The sequence below is a fragment of the Alligator mississippiensis genome, chromosome 2 (assembly GCF_030867095.1).
Source record: "Alligator mississippiensis isolate rAllMis1 chromosome 2, rAllMis1, whole genome shotgun sequence".
Taxonomy (NCBI): Eukaryota; Metazoa; Chordata; order Crocodylia; family Alligatoridae; genus Alligator; species Alligator mississippiensis.
This window is the reverse complement of record NC_081825.1, coordinates 191042767-191063405: the sequence shown is the minus strand read 5'-3', so window position 1 is coordinate 191063405 and position 20639 is coordinate 191042767. Positions and strand designations below refer to the sequence as shown.

The 20639-nt window shown below is 40.8% G+C and overlaps 1 protein-coding gene across 2 annotated transcripts in view; it reads right to left on the bottom strand.

Moving 5' to 3' along the window:
- TSG101 (tumor susceptibility 101) overlaps positions 1–20639 on the bottom strand; it is a 70783-nt gene that overhangs the window by 22901 nt on the left and 27243 nt on the right. The window contains exons 6-8 of one of the 2 annotated variants that reach the window (XM_006263482.4): positions 16392–16458; positions 11415–11509; positions 3120–5978 (exon numbers count right to left, since the gene is read on the bottom strand). In XM_006263482.4, the coding sequence (XP_006263544.1) occupies positions 5395–5978; positions 11415–11509; positions 16392–16458 (746 nt within the window). In that variant the 3' untranslated portion in view covers positions 3120–5394. Of the gene's footprint in view, positions 1–3119; positions 5979–11414; positions 11510–16391; positions 16459–20639 lie in introns of those variants that run through there. The other variant, XM_006263483.4, reaches the window with a different exon arrangement.

The window sequence follows — 20639 nt, the reverse complement described above, 5'->3', positions numbered from 1 at the left end:
AGTGTATTTAAATCAAGCTTCTGGCTTGCTGTTTTAAACCAGTTATTTAAATCAACTTGATTTAAAATCATTCCAAACTGAGTATTCATAGATTCACAGATGTTAGGGTCGGAAGGGACCTCAATAGATCATCGAGTCCGACGCCCTGCATAGGCAGGAAAGAGTGCTGGGTCTAGATGACCCCAGCTAGATGCATATCCAACCTCCTCTTGAAGACCCCCAGGGTAGGGGAGAGCACCACCTCCCTTGGGAGCCCGTTCCAGACCTTGGCCACTCGAACTGTGAAGAAGTTCTTCCTAATGTCTTGTCTAAATCTGCTCTCTGCTAGCTTGTGGCCATTATTTCTTGTAACCCCCAGGGGCGCCTTGGTGAACAAAACCTCACTAATTCCCTTCTGTGCCCCCGTGATGAACTTATAGGCAGCCACAAGGTCACCTCTCAACCTTCTCTTGAGGAGGCTGAAGAGGTCCAGGTGCCCCAGTCTCTCCTCGTAGGGCTTGGCCTGCAAGCCCTTAACCATACGAGTGGCCCTTCTCTGGATCCTCTCCAGGTTATCCACATCCCTCTTGAAGTGCGGTGCCCAGAATTGCATGCAGTACTCCAACTGCGGTCTGACCAGCACCCGATAGAGGGGAAGTATCACCTCTTTGGATCTATTCGTCATGCATCTGCTGATGCACGATAGCAGCACCTCTTATCCCATGGAAGAGAAGAAAAAAAAAATTAGTCTGAACCTGGAAGTGTAATTTAACTCAAGCTTTTGAACCCTGTTAGAAAAGCAGACAGCAAAATACTGGTACATTAAACTCTAAGAACCCCAAAAGGATAGATTAAAAGACATCAGTAAGACAAAGATGAAAGGTCCCATGACTGATGACTCTGAAACTCATGCTAAGCTTGGATTTACTCTCAAAAGTTAAAATACAAAATAATAATTCTAACTGCATAATGCAAGAGGATGCGAGTTCATGGCTAGGCCATCTAAGAAGGAATAATGAAGCATCTCTTTCAGCTTATCTTGCTATATTTAGGATGATTTCAGGCAGACTCTTAGTTGTCTAGTGTGTAACCATATGAAATGTCTATCCATGATTAATTAGTATGGTAAATATTTCATTTGAGACTAACTTGTATTTATGTGCAGGAAAAGACATTTTCCATATGTGATAGATGTCTCCTCCTGATTTAGTATGTTTTTCATGGCTGTTAATCAGTTTCTTGGTATGTTCCAAACTGGATAACCTCTTGTTACTGAAGAAGGTAACTCATCCAAATTAGAAATTGCTGATAACCGGTGATGAGCAGGTTTTTCCTGTCAATTACTGTTTGGAACTCTCGATTTATACAACTAAAAGAATGCTTTGAAGATGCCAAACTAAGGGTATAAAAAGGCAGTAAAAACAGCAAACAGCGTGCACGCTTCAGGAGTGAGAAATCTCTCTGACTCCAGTTGCTGATGCACCCAACTTACTCGAGAAGTTGAAGAAAAACAGACTGCCTCTGTCACCTGTTTGGTGAGAAATCATTGCCTTATAGCTAATTACTGGACTTAAAATTTGGTTTGGGCTCACTTGACTTGATTTTAAATACTTGTAGTAAATAAAGCCTTTTTGTCACTCATCGAAAGAGATGTTGTGTCAATCCCTGGGCTAGTCCGGAATCCTAGATTTTTATTTGCTAACATGACTCTTGCCTCTGAAGATGATGGAGAAAGCTCAAAAAGCTTTGTTTCATGACCAGTTCTATACTAACATCAAGGCAATTTTGGACAGTGCTTGGAAAAACAGAAGGATTATTTCTTCCCTGTCTCCCCACCACTGAGAATGCTTATCACTCCAGAATATATAAAAGTCACTGAACCCTGCTTTACATCCCAGCACCAGCAAAAAGAGCAAGTCAGGTAAGTCACAGGGTAGGTGACAAAACACAGAACACATCATCTTTGGGATTTTGCACCAGTGCAGAGAGGAAAGTGTATACAAGTTGAACAAAGGCCAAACCATGCATCCTTGAGACAAAGCACCTTCCTGACCAGTTCTCAGGAGAGCACGGCAATGTGCTAAACCCTACTGTCAAGTTGGTGGCTAAGTGACAATCTAGCTGAAAAGGTGGAAGTTATAAAGAGATGATGATCAAATTTGGATAAAAACATCTCCCAAATAAACAAAGGCTGAGGTCACTCAACTGAATGCACAATTGCCAATCCATTTTCAAATATGTCAGAGTCTGCTGAGAACATCCTCTCTTCAGAGGAGCAACTTCTAAAGTAGGCATTTAAAAATTGGCAGAGAACAGTAACATTTTAAGACTGCTGTGTGAACAGCACCTACCTGTTTTAATCTAAATCCAATCACAAGAGAAACCAAAGAATAAACTGAGCAATCATTAATTTTGCACCATCATTTGAAGATCGTTTATCCTGGTTAGAAAAATCCTATTTATTTGCACACCTAGAGCAGAAAACCCAAGCAAGATTTAAAAATCAAAACAGATCCTGTAGAAGTTTATATGCACAGTGCAAATAAGGTTTTGCAACAAAACTTTAGCAACACAAACTGAAAGTCAACCAATCTCTTTAAGTCCCAGAACACCAACAAAGGGACAGGGAGAGAACGGAAAAAGACCAGAAAAGAAATCTTGACAACTTTCTCAAATACTACCTTTTTATAGTAAGCAACAAAACTTAAAATTATTTCTACTTGCTATAAGCACTACATATATGGACCAAAGCTTGCAATACAAAAAAACCCAAAAAACTTCTGATGGTCAACTGCAGTGACTACTGAATACTGACTGGATGCTTTCACACAGGCTATAGCAACAAAGTGATATTCCTTTATAAGCACATAGTGATCAGGCTGAACGTTCCATACTGAAACTTGCTGTAATTTTATGCATGGCTATAACCTATTTAAACATTAAGGAATTAGAAGATTTTTCAAAAGCTGCAATCTATACTTGGACATAGTCATGAAGTATTTTCAGTAAGTTTCAGTACATAACATTTCAGACAGGCATTAGCTGTCAGACAAAAGAACACCTTACCTCAAAAAAGAATCTGTAAATGTACATCCCTTCATGCCATCTGTTTATTAAAATACCACAGGATGACTAGAAGGTGAAGGCAACAGCTTTATTTGTAAAACAAAATCACTGTATTATACAAACATTAATTGTTAACAGTCCAACATCAAAAGGTATAAGAACAACTGCGGGGCTTGCCAGAGTGTAGGCATTTCCTTCTAGTCTTGAGTGTGGAGTACCAAACGCTTCTTTTAAATCCTAATAGTGTTAAATCCTCAAGATGTAAGTATTGGGCACAATGTTTTACTGTATGAAAGAAATGAAGCTCAATTCCTCTTTAGGTTCTCATTGCCTTGTACAGGTGAGACTCCTTCAAAAGTATTTACAAAGAGCGATTAAACAGTCTTCTCCAGCTGCAATAAAACTAAGATATATGCTATATGGAGATCCATATGCCCTATTCTACTGCTGTTGCCTTGAAGTCCAGTATCCAGATTTTGGTGTTTTCGATTAAATTGCAGCTCCCCTGGCCTCTTTTAAAAGTTCAACAGGCTGTGAATCTTTGTAGTTCAAAGCCACAATGGAAAAATCAACAATATTTTGCTATAGCTTTTTTGCTGAAATTTCCATGCATCCTTTTGCAGGCAATCCCTAGCATAACTACACCTTCATGGATGGAAACAATTAAAACAGAGGTAAGAAAGAGGAATTCAGATTAAAACACTTCCTCTCTCAAACCCTGCAGAAAGGGCCTTCCCAAAGGTACATTCTGCATAAAGCAGAATGCTGATATTTGTCCTTATTTTAGAACTAAAAGTGATGGACACCTGAGGTCTACTGACCAAAACTACTACCCACGCAGGTTAATGAGTGTTGTCTTATACTTGCCTAGATGAAAACTGAGCCAGGAGGGATGCCAGAAAGATTCTTGAAATACTATTTAAAATTTGCTTGATAAAATCCAGGTTTTCAAAAACATAATATACAGAGAAGTGTGCACGCTAAAATGACATTTCAGTGTACTTTGATTTTTACGGTACAGCAGTTACACTGAGATAAGATTAAGTTGTAGTGCTTGCTAAGTGGCAATACGCAGAAATATATGTTTGAAATGTAGTAAGTATGAACCAGGGCTGAAGCTTTCCGCCTGGAAACAGGAGAATAAATATACTCCAGCAACTGTCAGAAGAAAAATTTTACAGTTTTATTTTGCTGTGTGATTGATACATTTGAGAGACACTGTCAAGCAGTTTATAGAAATGTCAAGGTAGGTAAAAACCTAAGTTTCAAGTGAAATCAGGTGGGAAGTTATATCTTTTATTTTTTAAAAGGACAAAAGTATAGAAAAAAAGTTTTTAAAGTTCCAATTTCGAAGAAACCAAATAAAAGTCCTGAATGTCTCGTACTGTTCTATAGCATCACACATTACTTCCAGAACTATTTTGCAAATATCAATGGGTATCAGGGTTAACCACAAAATTGTTAATGCTATGCTCTGTAAAAAAGCAAAGAGGAAAAAGGACAACACTCCTAAGGAAAGAATCTCTTTCTGAGCATCTGTAAAAATACAAAAATACCATTAAAATTTTAAAAATATCTGGTTATTTAAAAAGGAGACTCTGTTTAAAAGTTTATACCTTCACAATAAAAATATTGAACTGTACAGTAACTTTTACATGAACAGTTTAAGTGCTTTATAAATAAACCTCATCACATCCACCCAAGAAGTTGTATCTCATTTAATAGAACTTCTCTTTGCTTCTATTCACATAAGTGACTTATTTCCATAATAAATCAATAGCAAAGCTCAGAACAGAAGCTAAAAATCTCAACTCACAGCATCCTATCTCCCACACCAACCCTGATTCCCTTTCAGTTTTATATATTACTTAAGATGCCTGCTACAATAGCAAATACTAATTCTATTTCTTTGTGCTCAGTATTAGTGTTCTCTCTAGTAATTAAATACTTAAAGTTATTCTTATTTTGTCAGATCACAAAGCCACTTACTACAGTGTGGTTTCACACAAAAATATAGGATATGAAAAATAAGGCATTAAAACTATTTGCCAGTGTCTCTTTCAACAAACTGCATATGTCAATCAAGCAAGGCTGTAGGACAACAAGGCTTACTGTCTGGGAATGACATCTCATTGTAAGGCTGGGAAGAAAAAGTTCCACTAGATGAGCCATAAAAAACATAATAGCTCTTCAAAATGTATTCACCAACCAACACTGCTGCCTCATAAGGAAGATAGTACCTCCAATCCCTGCCAAAATATTCCCTTATATCCTGAATATCCCTTGCCCCTGGCAAGCTTCCTACTTGTCAAACAGTAATGTCATTCTACCTCCAAAGTTAAATCACAGTCAAATCAAGTTCTCCAGAACACTCAGTAAATCCAGGTTGAAGACATCAGTACCACTTTCAGATAAGAGGACACCATTTAGATGGAATAAACCTGGAGACTCTGGCACAAGGGAATCATGTCTGATCACAAATCCTCCAATAGACTTCATAAAGTTGCTAATTTGACTATTGACTTTTTTCCGGTTCTCATCCACGAGTTTACAGGCCTCATCTTGGTTCCACCAGGCTTTTCGGGGCACAATGGTTGACCAGACCAAAATGACATTCTTGAACACGTGCCTGATAAATCCTAAATCCTTCTTTATTCTGATTATAAGATTCATAAGTTTTGTTGTTCCCAGGTCATTTCCTCCTAGGTGTATCACCAGTATCTCAGGATCTGGCAGATGTCGTCGGGCATGCAACAGCATGGGTATTAACTGATCCCACATCATTCCACTCTTTCCTATCCAGTGCAATTTGGCATCCTCCACTCGAATACCCAGCTGCGGACCAAAGCTTCTTGAGAGTGCCCGTTTTTCTGCCCATAAAACATATGAATGACCACAAATCCATACCTGCTTCTGCTTTCTTCTAGTATCTGCTATTAAAAGAACACAAAGAAATGTTAATGCTTTAGTCTGGTCTCGACCTTTATAAATAATTGGTGGCCTAAATGTTCCTAAATATGGTCCACTCGCAACTACACATGCAGCAATCTGGGAGAAAAATTTATTCCAATATCTGTTTAGATAAATGTGTGCCATCTACATGTATCACAAGAAAAAATATGCTTTTTCAGAGGCCTTTCCAGGTACGTGGTGCTTGCACTGCATATTAAGTTTATGGAAGGCAACCAAGTTCATGACCTTTTGAACTGATCTCACAATGACAATCATACATTCTCCATCAAGTACAGGGCTGAAGGTCCTGAGATGCACGAGATCTTGACAGACCCTGATAACCTGACAGACTCACCAACCCCCACAATATTCTCCACCTCAAACCAGAAAAATAAATATTATTTCAGGAATACTCTTTTAAACCAAACAGAAAACACAGCAATAAGCATGTAGTTTGCTTTTCCAGATAAGTATCTTTTTTTGCATGGCTTGACCTGTGTTGCTAGTCTCCGACACTAATGTTAGGTCCTAGCAGTGACTCAGCTTTGCAAAGAAGAGCTGAAAAGATCATCTTACAAAGCAGTAAAGCCAGCCCCCTAGTTTTCGTGAGAGATGCTGCTCAGAAGCTTCAGTACAAAAGGAAAAGACTGAAAAGACTGTGCTTTAATCACATGAAAATTTTATGTATCCCATCTTTATCCCTCCCCCATCTTCATTTATTTGGTTGGTGGACTGTATTACCTTCAGTATCATCATCATCCCTTAGCTTCTGATTCTCCTGGTAATCAAATCGAACACTCTTGTTACTGACAATGCAATCTCGCATTTAGAGCTGTAAATGCCAGAGCCACTTTGGAAGCCAGCAGTGCTCCAGCAACGATGAAGACTGGCATATGGTGTCTTGGAAAAAAGATGTCCATTGAGCCCTCTACTGACATGAAACATGCCCTCCAGAATGGCACTAGTGATTCCCACAGTCTCACCATTCACCCTAATTCGCACAGTTCCCAAATAAAGTGAAAGCACAAAAGTTGTTGCAGTGCAAAACAAATGTATACCTTCTCACAAAAGAGCAAAGTCAACTGCTTAAACTGAGTTGAGCTGGCATCAGAGATATGGGATGGAAAGTTTTCCAGTGCTTTATTTTTCCATGGAAAATTTTCCATTTCTAAAAATTCATTATTTCATAAAATTCATTAGAAACAATGAATGGATGTCAGTACAATATTAGGGAAGCTTGGCAGTTTCAAAGTTGTAATTGATGTTTTTCAGGTGATTATCCCTAAGAAGTGAGAGAGAGAGTCCATAAATGTTTTACTGATTTGTAAACAGGAGAGTAAATACACTCACATAAAAATCCAAACCAAAGATCAAGTTATGAATTCACCTAATTGGCTGTGCAGGCCAAATCAAACCAAAGCTAAAATTCTTATTTCATCTCAGACTGCAAGTGAAAGCAAAACCAAAACTAAAACTGTGATTAATTTCCGTTTCACTTCACCAAAAAAACAGAGCAGTGTCTCATTTCTTTTCTTGAGTTGGGGAAGTTGGAAGTGTTTGCATAAGATCTGTTAGTATTTTAGTGTTTTTGCTTTGAAATAGTCAGAATAATGCCTAATCAGAAAAAAAAACCTAGTGTGTGGCATCATTATACTGAAGTTCAAGCCACTGAAGGAAGGAAGGAAGTTGGTAGATGTAAATATTGTGGGCAGGAGTATGCTAACAATGCAACAAGAATGAAGAAACATTTAATAACATGTTGAAACTGTCCTGAAAGAGTACAAGCCATATACAGAAAGCTACTACAACCAAGTAGTGGAACAACATTATCTGAGAAAAGTCTACTTCAGGAATCCTATGTAAGTAAACAAATTAATATGTTAAACAACACAGTACAGAATAGCATCTATATTGTTTTAAAACATTATAACTTTAAAACTTGTTAATGCAACTCTGGACTATTATTTATTTATTTAAAATATTTGTATCCTGCTTTTCTGCTGGCACTAAGCATCAAAATGGCTTAGGCTTAACAATTTTTTTTTTTTTAATTACATAATAGATAAATAGTTAACTATCTCAACCCGGCAGAGTGAGCTTAGTCCTCTGGCGGATGGCAGAGGCCAGACTATGCTTCCCTTTGGCTCTGCAATCCCAGGGCAACTGAGCAGCAAATTAAGCAGCAGAGTGTTCTTTCTGGTAGGGAGGGGGGGAAGCAAGCACCTTGCCGCTTCTCCTTCTGATGGATGAGGCCAGACTAGAATAGGCTAAAATAAAAATATTTTCCCCCTTTTGTTGCAAGAACCTGGTAGCTCAAGTGAAATAGCAGATTTGTAAAAAAAATGGAAATTAAAAATGTTGAACTGCCTGGTCTGAGAAAAGAAACAGTAGGATCCACGTGGAAAGAAGCAGCAGGATCCAAGCTTTCAAGATCACTGTCACCAGATATGTGATCCACCAAGAGTAGCTGGTTCAAGACAGTTAAGCTTTTTATTAAGCTTTGTGGACAAAATGTCAAAAGAAGATCAAGAAAAAGCAGAGGAGAAAAAGCTTGAGCAATATTTGCAAGTGGTACACCTCTTTCCATAGCTGAAAATCAATACTGGAAGAAAGATTACAAACTAATTCTCCCATCATATAAGCTACTGTCAAGTTATCGCTTATCACATTCTCTCTTCGATAAAGAGTATGACAGAATTCAAACAATGGTTATTCAAAGGATTGGTCAAGCAGAATCATTGACTCTGATGTCAGATGGATGGACTGATATACAAGGAAATCCTTTATTAAACATTATGTTAGCAACACCTGAACCAATATTCCTGAAAGCAACTGCTACCAGATCTCCTCGTCATACAGGTAAATACATAGCCAAATTAATGAGTGAAGAGATTGAAAGTGCAGGTCCCTCCAGGATACAAGCCCTTGTAACTGCTAATGTGAGTAACATGAAACTGCATGGCAAATATTAAAGGCAAAGTATCTTTGTTTAATGGTATGTGGCTGTCTTGCTTATGGGTTGAATCTTCTGGCAAAGGACATAGTAAGAGTGAATACAATTAAGATGGTATTGGCAAACTGCAAAGCGATTATGAACGTATTCAACGATCATCATGTTGCTAATCAGACTTTGAAGAAATTACAGAAAGAGAAGCAGAAGGAAAGTGCACTTTTACTGCCAGGAGAAACTAGATGGGGCTTGGCTACAAAATGTTTACGTAGTTTGCTGCACACAAAGAGCTGTTTGCAGTGTACTTCAATAGATGACACAGTATCCCAGATTCTTCCTGTGAACATTTGGAAGCAGATTCTCAACAGCGATGTGTTCTAGGTTTGAGTTCAAGGAACATTCCATTTGCTAGTACCAGTTTCAGTGGCTATCAAGAAACTTGAAGAAGATGCACCAAGCCTTTCAAATATTCCAGACATATTCAGACAACTGAATGAAAATCTAATTGAGCTTTTGCCTTCTTCACCTCTATCCAAAGAAGCAGTAGTAGTAAAACAAATGTTTACTAAGAGATCTAAGTTTTGCTCTCATCCAGTTCATCTGGCAGCAAACTTTTCGGACCCTCAACACAGAGGACAAAATTGATCAGAAGATGGAATTATCTACTGCTCTCAATACAATTATGGAAGTAGCTAAGAATGTCCCCAGCAGCTACGAAATAGCTGTGATGACTGACATTGCCAAATACTGCACAAAAGAAAAACTTTGGAACAAAGACATCATTTGGCAGGCAACAGAGAATATGTCTCCTCTCATATGGTGGAAAAGGGTGTTGTCCAGGATTGTTCCTAGGATCCCAAGCATTCCACCAACAGCAGCTTCTTGTGAATGGAACTGGAAGCCTTTCAGTTCAATTAAGATAAAAGAGAGGAATAGACTAACGAATGCACTGCTAAGCTTGTTTCTATTTCTCAAAAACTCTTGCTTCTGGAGAAGCAGTCAGAAGCACAATTAATGAAGAAGATGCAGTGTAATGATAAGTTGCCCTTGCCCACAGACTCATTGGTAAAACCATCCTTCAGAGAAAGAGAATGTGGTTCAAGCAGTTCTGAATCAGATGTACCTCAATCTGATTCTGAGATGGAACTAATAAGTAGTGCACGTGAGTCTATAGATAGTGACAGTGAAAATGGAGGTGCGGCAATGACCTCAGTGGAAGAGAGTTAAACTCTGTTGAAATAGATGAGTGGACAACCATGGCATATCATACACAGCTCTTTGGGTGTGCTTAAATTAGCATGTCACCAGTTTTCAGTGCCTTCATTTTTTTTTCTTAAATTTCAACAAATGATGCAAGGGAAGTACATGCTATTATGTATTGTCTTCACATTTTTACAAGTATTCCAATAAAAATAATTTGTTTGAATATAACATTTAAACCACACTAAGTGTGCTGTATTTAATTTTTTTCCTAATCAAATATTTTAGTTCAAATACTTGTGGCTATTGGGGCATAACATTAACATGGGGGTACTTTTTTAGTTTTGTTTACTAAATGTAAGTTAAATAAACATACTAAATCAAATCATGCTCTATTTAGGGCATTGGAAAATTTTCCAATTCAAAATTTTCCAGAAAACCCACATCTCTGGCTGAGATCAGTACGGATAGAACATTTTCCTATACAACCTTTCAGCCGAGTTTCGAGAAGTAACTTGTGCTTGTCCAGTAAATCATTAACATACTAGAGAAATACTAAAATATATTACATTTCTAAATACAAAAAGCATGTATACCCTTTAAACTTATTTTTTTTTTTTTAACTATGGTATCTTATCTGCTTGTAGGAGACAGACTGTAAAATGTATTAAAAGTGACTGCTACTGTAAACAAGGCCATGAAACATAGCACAGACTTACTAACACAGTTATGGCTTGAGAGTTTAATCAAGCTATCAAGTTATAATTCTCTCTCCATTTCCTAGACGATCAAGAGAACCAAGCATCTTGTTCAGTAAAGCAAATCCAACAGATTAACAAACAAGAAAGCAGCAGTACATTTTTAACAACATAGAGCAGTGAGCACACGTTAAAAAACATTTGCTAACATGATAACATTTTTTATCATGAAGTGAAGGAAAAAAAGTAGGGTGGCTATGCATATTGCTCTTCAAAACATTCATGGACCAAATACAAGGGATAGAAGGAAATCAGAACTTAACAATGTTGGTTGGATGAGACAAAATGCAATGGATATTTTTTGTAAGAATACTGTGCGTTAAACATTTTATTCTTGTGATAATAAAGAAGCCCCTTTCCAACAAACATCTCGACTTATAAGTTCTGGTTTTAACTACTATGGGTCCAGGTGCAATGCACATCTTCATAAAAAGGTTACTTTCTTGCTTGTACTACTTACAGAAAGAACCTTCTTCAGTACTCAGAAAAAGATGCTCAAGGTTACTCACCAACAGCAGTCACAGGTGGCTGAGAAGGGTAATGCTGAGCACTTGTTGTTGCTGGAAACGGAACGCCAGAGGGATAAGGGTAGCTTGGGTAGCCACTTTGAAAGAGAACGTTATGCAAGCATTAGGATTAAGGCATCTATGCATGTTCTTTTTTCATTACATCATCTAGTATTAAACTTCTAGTTACAAAATTACCACACTAATCAAAACACAAAAGCTACTTTCAAAATATGATTAAGACGCAGCACTTAACCAAATAAAGGTAATAAATTAGTTCAAACTGCAGCTCAGAAGAGATTTTATTTATTTTTACAAATCATTAAATTATGCAAGAAAAATTGTGAAAAACATCTTTAACAGAAAATAAAGATTACACCAGTTTACATGAATGCTTCACAAGTTATCAGCTGATTAAACATCGTTTGTTTCAAATTTTCTTCAATTAAATTTACTTCTCTTACTATCCTAAAGACCCACTCCTCAAACTTCAAATTGTCAAAAATGTAATACTAACAATTTATTAATTCAGACTGATAAAAAAATTAATTGTGTATAAACTGGCCATACTAACATTTTATTGCACTTTTGGTGTATGGAATGCTAGTCTCAAAAGGTTTTACTTCTATAATGCAATTAACTATTGAATTTTTACAATACCATCATTATTACTGTAGTAAGCGAAGTATCACCATATTAGTACTAAATTTTTTTGGAGAAAGAGACTAATTATCCAGCTATTAACAAATTCATTCAAGCATCAAGACAACAGCTAGATAGAGCACTTCACCACTTAGATTCCATTCTAAGGATAAAAACTAATCACAAGAAGGGTAAAATCTATATAAGAGCAGCAAAGATAACTTTTTCTGAAGTAATGCTAAACTGATCAGCGTGTCTTTGTACTAAGTTTATTCATTATTATTAGGGGTGCACCAATAAAGATTTTCTTGGACGATACCAAAAGCTGATTATTAACTAGCCATAATTGGCCAATACTGATCTGATAGCCATTTTACTGGAATGCAGCCAGGCAGCTTGGAGCAGTGTCCTGCAAGTAAGCCTGTGGGAGAGAAGGGTATGGGGGGCAGATTGAGGCCCCAATGGTAATGGAGGCCCAGCCAGGGTGATGAATGCGACCCCAGGGCTGGGAGTGGGATGGAGCTGTGGGTGGCTCATAAGAGGGGCGCAGGGGGTAGGGAGGGGGCATGGGGGTGTGCATTTTCCACTGCATACACCTCCCTGGATTTGTGTGTGGGGCAAGGGCGGGCTGTATCAGCCTCTTCCCAATATGGGTCTGGGCCAGGGTGGGCAGGGATGGGGGAGGTTTGCATGAGGCAAGCAGCAGCAGCGCCAGGTGGGGTGGCTACAGGAGGACTATGGGGAGTTTTGGGGTGGCTACAACTCCCCTCCCCTCCCCACAAGTTCCTCTTAGTGCCGCCCCTGCTTGGGGCACTCTGCTCTGCTGTCTTTCCCTCAAAAACCCTGCACCAGCCACTCAAGGGAAAGGCAGCAGAGCACAGCGGCTTGAGCAGGGGCAGTGCTAAGGAGAGTTGGGGGGCTATAGCCACCGCAAAATCCCCTGTAGCCCCTCCATAGCCACCCCTCTCAGTGCTGCTGCCGCACACAGCTGAGCCCACCCTGCTCCTCCTGCCCCAGCCCAGCCCCTCCCCTGACAGGAAGAGGCCAGGCACCCCTGGCCTCAAGGCCACAGCAGGCAGCCTGCCCTCGCCCCACACACAAATCCAGAGGGGCATCCCCCCTGGGGGTGCGCACAGCAGTGGGAAGGTGCCCACGCTCACCGTGCCCCCTTCCCAGCCCCCCCATTCTCTCTGGACAAGCCACTTGCAGCGTCAACCCACTCCTGGCCTCGGGGGCACATTCACTGCCCTGGCTGAGCAGTGCCTGCCCCTACCCCATTCCCTCCCTCACTGTGGGGGCCTCAATCTGCCAGTAAGTGTCACTAAATGAGAAGTTGGTATTGCCAAGCGAGTGAGAGCTCATAATGCCATAACGACCTGGATCACGAAATGATTTTTCCAAAACATTTTACCACACATCAAAGTGCTCTTAAAATGTATTAATCCAAGTCATTAAAATCACTACCTTAAAAAACTAACAACAAACCTCTCTGGCACCAAATTTACTGGCAGATAATATAAGTTTGCATGCTAATATGGAAAACGTGCCATACGGAGGATTCTGTTCAACATAATACAAATTAAGACAGACCTGATATTAAATAGATTTAGCTAAAATTGGAAGTAGACTAGTCACCACACTTACAGAGGACTGAATTAATTTGCAAGCTAATTTTCTTCTAACTTTTAAGAAACATTAAAGCTATTGCAGGCATTTCTTATAAGAAATAGAGACTTGTATACTATCCACTTGTGGGTCAGTGAGAAGAAGAGTAGTGGTGCTGGTTCATGTCCATTTACAAAAATATTAACAGAATATTCTCTCACTTGAGTAGTTAATTGACTGGGCAATACTGTATTTGCTCAAATATAAGATGACCCTGAATATAAAACAAATCCCCAATAATTAGATTCTATATCTGGAAATATGTATAAATGTATTAATAAATTTGTCTTGTATTGGCGTTATAATTTTCCAGATACAGAATCTAATTGTTAGAGGTTTCCCTTGAATTTGTCCCCTTCCCTGTGACAGAAGGGAAAATAAAACTGAGGAGGGTGGGGAGTCAGGAAGCCTCCTTGTCCTCTGCTCTCCCCAATTTCTTCCCCCTACAGCCACTTCCCCCTTACCCTTATAGTCAGACCCTGTTCTCCCCAAGCATGTGGAAGTGAAAGGCAAATTTGAAAGCACTGACTTTGAAATACACATACCTGTAGTAATTTGCATATAGGCAAATTACTACAGGTACACACAGACTTAGTTCATACAGAATTGATGCATTTTACTTTTGCAAACTGCTGCAATTTCTAGCGCACCTACTACATGAGCATATTTTAAAGTAGCACTTCTGTGAAACATGCATGATATTAGTCCAAAACCAAGAGGTTCATGATTTATCATATAGTTCAGGGGTTTTCAACATTTTTTGGTCAGGGTACCCCCTGGTGGCCAGTCGAGAGGCAAGGAGTCCCTCAGCGGCCAATCAACAAATGGTGGGGGCTGTGGGGGGAGGTCCCTCTGGCACAGTGTGCCACAACCAACCCAGAAGTGCTGCTGCAAAACCAAAGGTGCCAGCAGCGAAGCTAAGTGCCAGCAGCTTCTCCATGCCATTGCCACGTAGCCTCTGAGGCTTTCCAAAGTACCCCCAGGGGTACACATACCCCCAGTTGAAAACCCGTTATAGTTCATTGGGCTAGGCCCCACCAGAGTCAATAACATTTCAAGCTACGGTTACCCCACAGGCTAGCCCTATTCAGTATGTGCGCATATTCCAGATACCCCACAAATGGTTCCATGTGCTAATTTGCACCCCCACTCATGACTGCAACCAGATTTTATTTTTTTTTCAAATGGGAATTTTCTCATGTCCCAAGTCAAATCACCCAAATCAATTCCAAATCTGTGTGAATCACTCAACAACCACATGTAGCCCTAATACTGGCAAGCATCCTCCACTCCCACCTGGGGCTTCAGATACTTCCAAATCCTTTGGTGGGCATCCTACATGCAGGCCCAAGCCTGGAGGCTTGGCTTTGGATGCCTCCAAGTTTCTCAGCCATATGGCCATAGGAGCAAGCTAGGAAGGAGTCTCCCATTTCCATAAAGTTGGTGTGTAGCCGAGATCCTCCCACTAGGAAGTTGAAGTGGGAGGCTAACTATGAGGCTCTCATATGGAGTCCTGTCCACAAGCAGACAAGGTTGCAACCCTCCACCACACCGTGCCATTTTAATTGCATTACTTCGGTCAGGGTACTGCCCCCTGCCACATTCATGGTTTCCCCTGCCAGTAGGAAAACCACCTTAGTGGTCATGGTATTTCCCCTGCCATGTAAGTACCAGATGTTCTTGTCACAAGTCCTGGGATCTTCTAAAAATTTATAAACAGATAAGCCATGGAAACCCCTGGCCTGGTTCTGCCTTATGGAGGGCAGGACGACACTAATTACATGCGACAGGCCAAGAGAGGAGGTGACAGAGCCTCTCACCTACATAGACATTTGGTGATGCTTGCCAGACATTTAACACTTGTGAAGAAACCTTCACCAAGAATCACTGCAAATGGGAAAGCCACTGATGAGCTGTGGGAGTGAAGAGGAAATTGAAATACAGTCAAGGTATGGGCTCATCAAGAGTTGAAAAAAAAAAAAAAAGAGTTGGCACGTAGGGAGACTGAGCACAACAGGCACTATATCTTATTCAGATGGGCTGCACTATTATTTGTGGTAGGTTCTCATCAGTATGTATGCCTAATATGGGCCATGTGTTTTACAGGTCTGCTCACTGCTGGCTGCATTTAATCAGCTTCATGGTTGGCTTCCACTAGTGAGGACATGCTGCTTCTGGCACCAATTTAATGATAAACAATGCATTTAATGAGCTTTTCTTCTATGCAAATGAAAGACAAGGGGACTTTTCCCCTCAATGTTGACTGTGAGAGGAGTGGGGGGGAACCTTGTCTTCTATTTGATTAAATACAGTAACTTGAAGAGACAGGGAAGCATATCTTCTAACATCATAAATATACCATCCCCATAAAAATTAATCTTTTAAATTCAGTAAGATAAGCATTAAACCAACTAAGAACACTATTTTTAGGCATGCTCAAAGCCAAGCAGTTGCATCTTTATTTTAATTAGTACTAAGGGACTTAAGCCTACTCAAACTTTCCCTCAGCTGGTGACTAGGATTGAATCCTCAATTCTAAAGAAATAATTTTCTACCAGCATTATTTCAAAAAAGAAAAAAATCCCAGTCCGACTTCCCAATATACATGGGACACAGGATTCCATTCAGTGATGCTTTCTGTTGTGTCAATAATAAAGTGATAAAACAAATTACCTTGGATTAGGAGGGTGTCCTGGTGGATAGGGAGAGATTCCACTTGGCATGCCTGGCATGTAGGAAGCTAAATAAAACAAGAATTTTACATGTTAATTATACCTTAATAATCCACTAGGTGAATATACTTATGCTATGATCAGAATGCTACAAAATACTGTAAAACCAATCAACTGACAGAATAGAAATTTTCATTTTTAAGATCAACTGAGCATTTATAGATCAGATTTGTCAATTAATATTTTAAAGCTGAAGTAGGTAAATGTTATGCAATTTCAACAGTAATAAAATGCAAAGGTTGTTCAGACTGCCTACTGAACATAACCTGCTACTACAGGCAACAGAGATGAGTAAATCTTAAGCAGCAGGGGCTAGTTGTAGTAAGAAGGTTGTGCCAGAGGCAGGCTGGATTAATTTAAATGGAAGTTTTTTAGTACTGGATGTTAATCACAATTTAAAACAACAAACAGGAAATACTAATGTATACAATGAATCTGAAACTTGTTCAGGAACAATATTATCTTAAGGGACAACTGATTTTTATTATCTATCTGCTTAATTATTTTCTATCCAATTATTTGAATACATGGTAGTAATATGCCCTAGCAAAGGTTTGTCATAATTTTAAATAGGTTTAATACATTAAATAACATTAAAAAAAAAATCAAAATAGATAATTTTTTTTATTGTTTTTAAACCATTCATTTTTTGTCCACCCAGCCAATACCACTATGTCAATTTTCTTTAGCCACGACTCAAAACAATATTGGCGGCATGAAGAGGGAGTTTTTACAACTTCTGCCAGTTAAAGAAAGGCTGAAGAATTCTTTTTCTTTACATCATTTGTTCTTATTTCATCCAAACAAAGGAAATCTGTGCATGTTAATTTGTCTCTCTTTAAATAGACTCAGGGCAATTCCAAATCATGATGTACATGCAATTTAATTATACCTTCATATCACATGCAAAAAAATAATAAATCACTAATGCTTTCCTACAGCCACACTTACAAGCAATAAGAGTTAATAAAGACTTAATATCTTCAAGTTTAATATATTCTACAGATATGTACACTCTTGTAAGTATATGAATACAATATGACACTAGAAAGTCTGCTACACTTTTTTTTTTTTAAAACATCAGTTTTAGGAAAAGATATTATAATAAATAAATCAATTATGAAAATTTTCCATTTGTAACAAATTAGATAGGATCCATAACCAGAAAGAAATGACAAATGACAGGTTAAAGAACATATAATTGTTATTTTATAGAAATGCACTGATATATCAGTTGCATATCAGATTGGCACCGATAAATGAAAAGTAATATTATCGGCAATCAGTTTTTTTTGGCTGGTGTAGCCAATAATGTCACTGATAAATGCCATGTGCATATGCACAGCTGCAGCATGCACACAGTCAGGAATGCAACTCAGCAGCTTGGAGAGCAGTGTCCAGCCAGTAAGTCAGGGGAGAGGAGGAAGAAGGGACATGACAAGGCAGATTGAGGCCCCCACAGTGAGGAAGAAAGTGGGGCACGGGCAGGTACTGCCCAGCCAGGCGAGTAAATGAAACTCTGGGAACAGGGTGGAGCCACAGGTGGCTCATCCCAGGGGGAAAGGGGGTAGGGGAAGGAGGCGAGGGAAGGGAAGGGCAGCAGATTCCCAAGGCTGCATGCACCCCCAGGGGAGGTATGGGGGATATATGCCGCCCGGATTTGTGAGTGGTGTGAAAGAAGGATTCCTGCTGCAGGCTTGGGGCCTGGGGCTGTGCTGGCTTCTTCCCCGTTGGGAGACTGCTGATGTGGATGGTTAATAATGGGCCATCGGTATCGGTCAAAAAATCTTTAATGGTGCTCCCCTATTATTTTATCTATTCTATCTTCAACCTGTCCATTTTAACAGGTTGAAAATAGAATAGACAGCACTGCTAGGAGGGGCCTACAGGGGAGGGGGGCCCCACGGGCTACAGTCCCTCGAAATTCGCCATAACCCCCAACTCCCAGCAGTACTGCTGCCCTGCCCAGGCAGCTACATAGTTAGCAATTTTCTTCCTAACAAACATTACATTATTGCAAGTGCACCTACTTTTTGCTATGAAAGATGCTCTTCTCCTCTCTTACTTTAGCTCAGCTCAAGAATGAGGACGCTATACTACCATTTTTATTTCCTTTGGTCTGTTATAGTCTGGAATTCTGGCTACATTAATACTGGAGCATGGATAAACATACTTCTATCCCACCCTCACTAGCTTGAAAACACCCACATAATTGAAGATGTAGATAAATATTTACTAATTACTAGGGGTGCACCAATATGGGTTTTTGAGGCCGCTACCGATAGTCAATATTTAAGGATACAGATCTGATATCCAATACACTGCCTGCAACAGGCAAGTCTGGGGTGGTAGGAGAAGGAGTGGGGAGGAGAGGGCGCAGATCAAGGCCCCGCCATCAGGGAGGGAGGCAGGGGCTTGGGCAAGCACTACCCAGTCTGGGAGGGCAGGCTGGGGACAAAGGCGTACCTTGTCTGGGGGGCACGTGATGAAGCAGGACTCATCCAGGGGGTGTGGGGGACAGGGAGATAGCTCCCGCCACTGCTGCTGTCACTCATCCAGGAGGGCACAGGGGTGGGGGGTGGTGTGCCCCTGGATCTGCACTGGGTGGAGCGGGCTGGGGTTGTTCCCCATGGAGCCTGGGCAGGGCAGCAGTACTGCTGGGAGTGGGGAGTTATGGGGAATTTTGAGGGACTGCAGCCCCTCCGTAGGCCCCTCCTAGCAGTGCCATCCCACACCCCACCTGGCCCAGGGTCCACTGGGAACTGCCCCGGCCCCAGTCCACCCCATGCAAATCCAGGGCCTGTTCCCGGCGGAGCCTGGGCTAGGCAGGACGGGGGGTGGCACCACTGGGAGGTAGCTACAGGGGTGCTGCAGCCACCCCAAAATTCACCATAGCCCCCTGCTCCCAGTGGTGCCACCCCTTGCCCTGCTGGGAACAGCCCCAGACCGCCCCGCCCAGCACAGTTTGGGGGCGCACATTCTCCCACCCCCCGTGCCCTTCCAGACGAGTGACAGCAGCAGCAGTGGGAGCCAGATGAGCCATGCGCAGCGGTCTGCTTCCACTTCCACCTCCTCCTCCCCCTGTGTCTGCACCCCCCAGACGAGCCCTGCTCTATCCCGTGCCCCCAGACGAGCTGAGGCTTTGTCACCTGCCCACCCCAACTGGGCAGCATTTACCCCTACCGCAGCTCCAGCCCCTGCCTCCCTCCCTCACAGCATGACCTTGATCTGCCCCCCCTCCCCCCCCCCCGATTTACCAGCTGGAGGCAGCTTTCCATGCTGCATGCTGTGTCTTCACTGCTTACGTGGTATGCTGCGGCTGTGCGCAGCACAGGGATTTATTGGCCCAATTATCAGCCACTTAAGGCTGATATCTGATATAGATCATTTTCTTTATATCGGTATCAATCCGATATCAGACCAATGTATTGGTGCACCTCTACCAATTACAGTTGGAATTTCTCCCTACCCATCCAAGGAACAAATACTATATTTTCTCACATACCAGCCCTAGAATATGATACTGCCTTTTTGAAAGGCAGAATGAAGAAAAGAGTTATAGCTACATAGAGCAGGGACAGAGCCTAATTTTCAGCAGACTCACCCTCTCTTTCCTGCTTAACTAAAGCTGAAACCCTACCTGCTACTGAAGACTTGTCTCCATGGGCAGATCTATGATTTTGAAAACAGCTAAAGAGTTTGTGCTAAAAAGACAGATGCAGCACCCAAACCACTTGCTCTGGCTAGTCCAGGACTGCACTGCACACCACACCTGCTCTGGCAGGATCATGATACGAGTGGCATGTGGCATTCACTCCAACCAGTCCATGGCAGTGCAGGTCCCAGACTGGCCAAAGTGAGAACCACAGGAACTGGATCAGGTGCATTGGGGGAGGATTCTGGATTGGTCCCATGTAGGGCTAGCACCAGGGAGCTAGATGATGTTTTCTGCAGGTCACAACCAGCCTACAGGTAAAATCTTTGACACCTCTGAAGTAAAGCAAATCAAACAGTGCAGTTACACAACTGAACAAGTGGGCTTTTCTTAGCTACATGAACGTCCTGGTTCTTTCATGGCTGAGTTATTATATCACAGCCAGTGTTAGAAACAGAGCAAATACATGAACAATTCTGTTTACAATGAGGTAACAGAAATATAGATTTATTTTCAGATTTACCAGGTGAACAA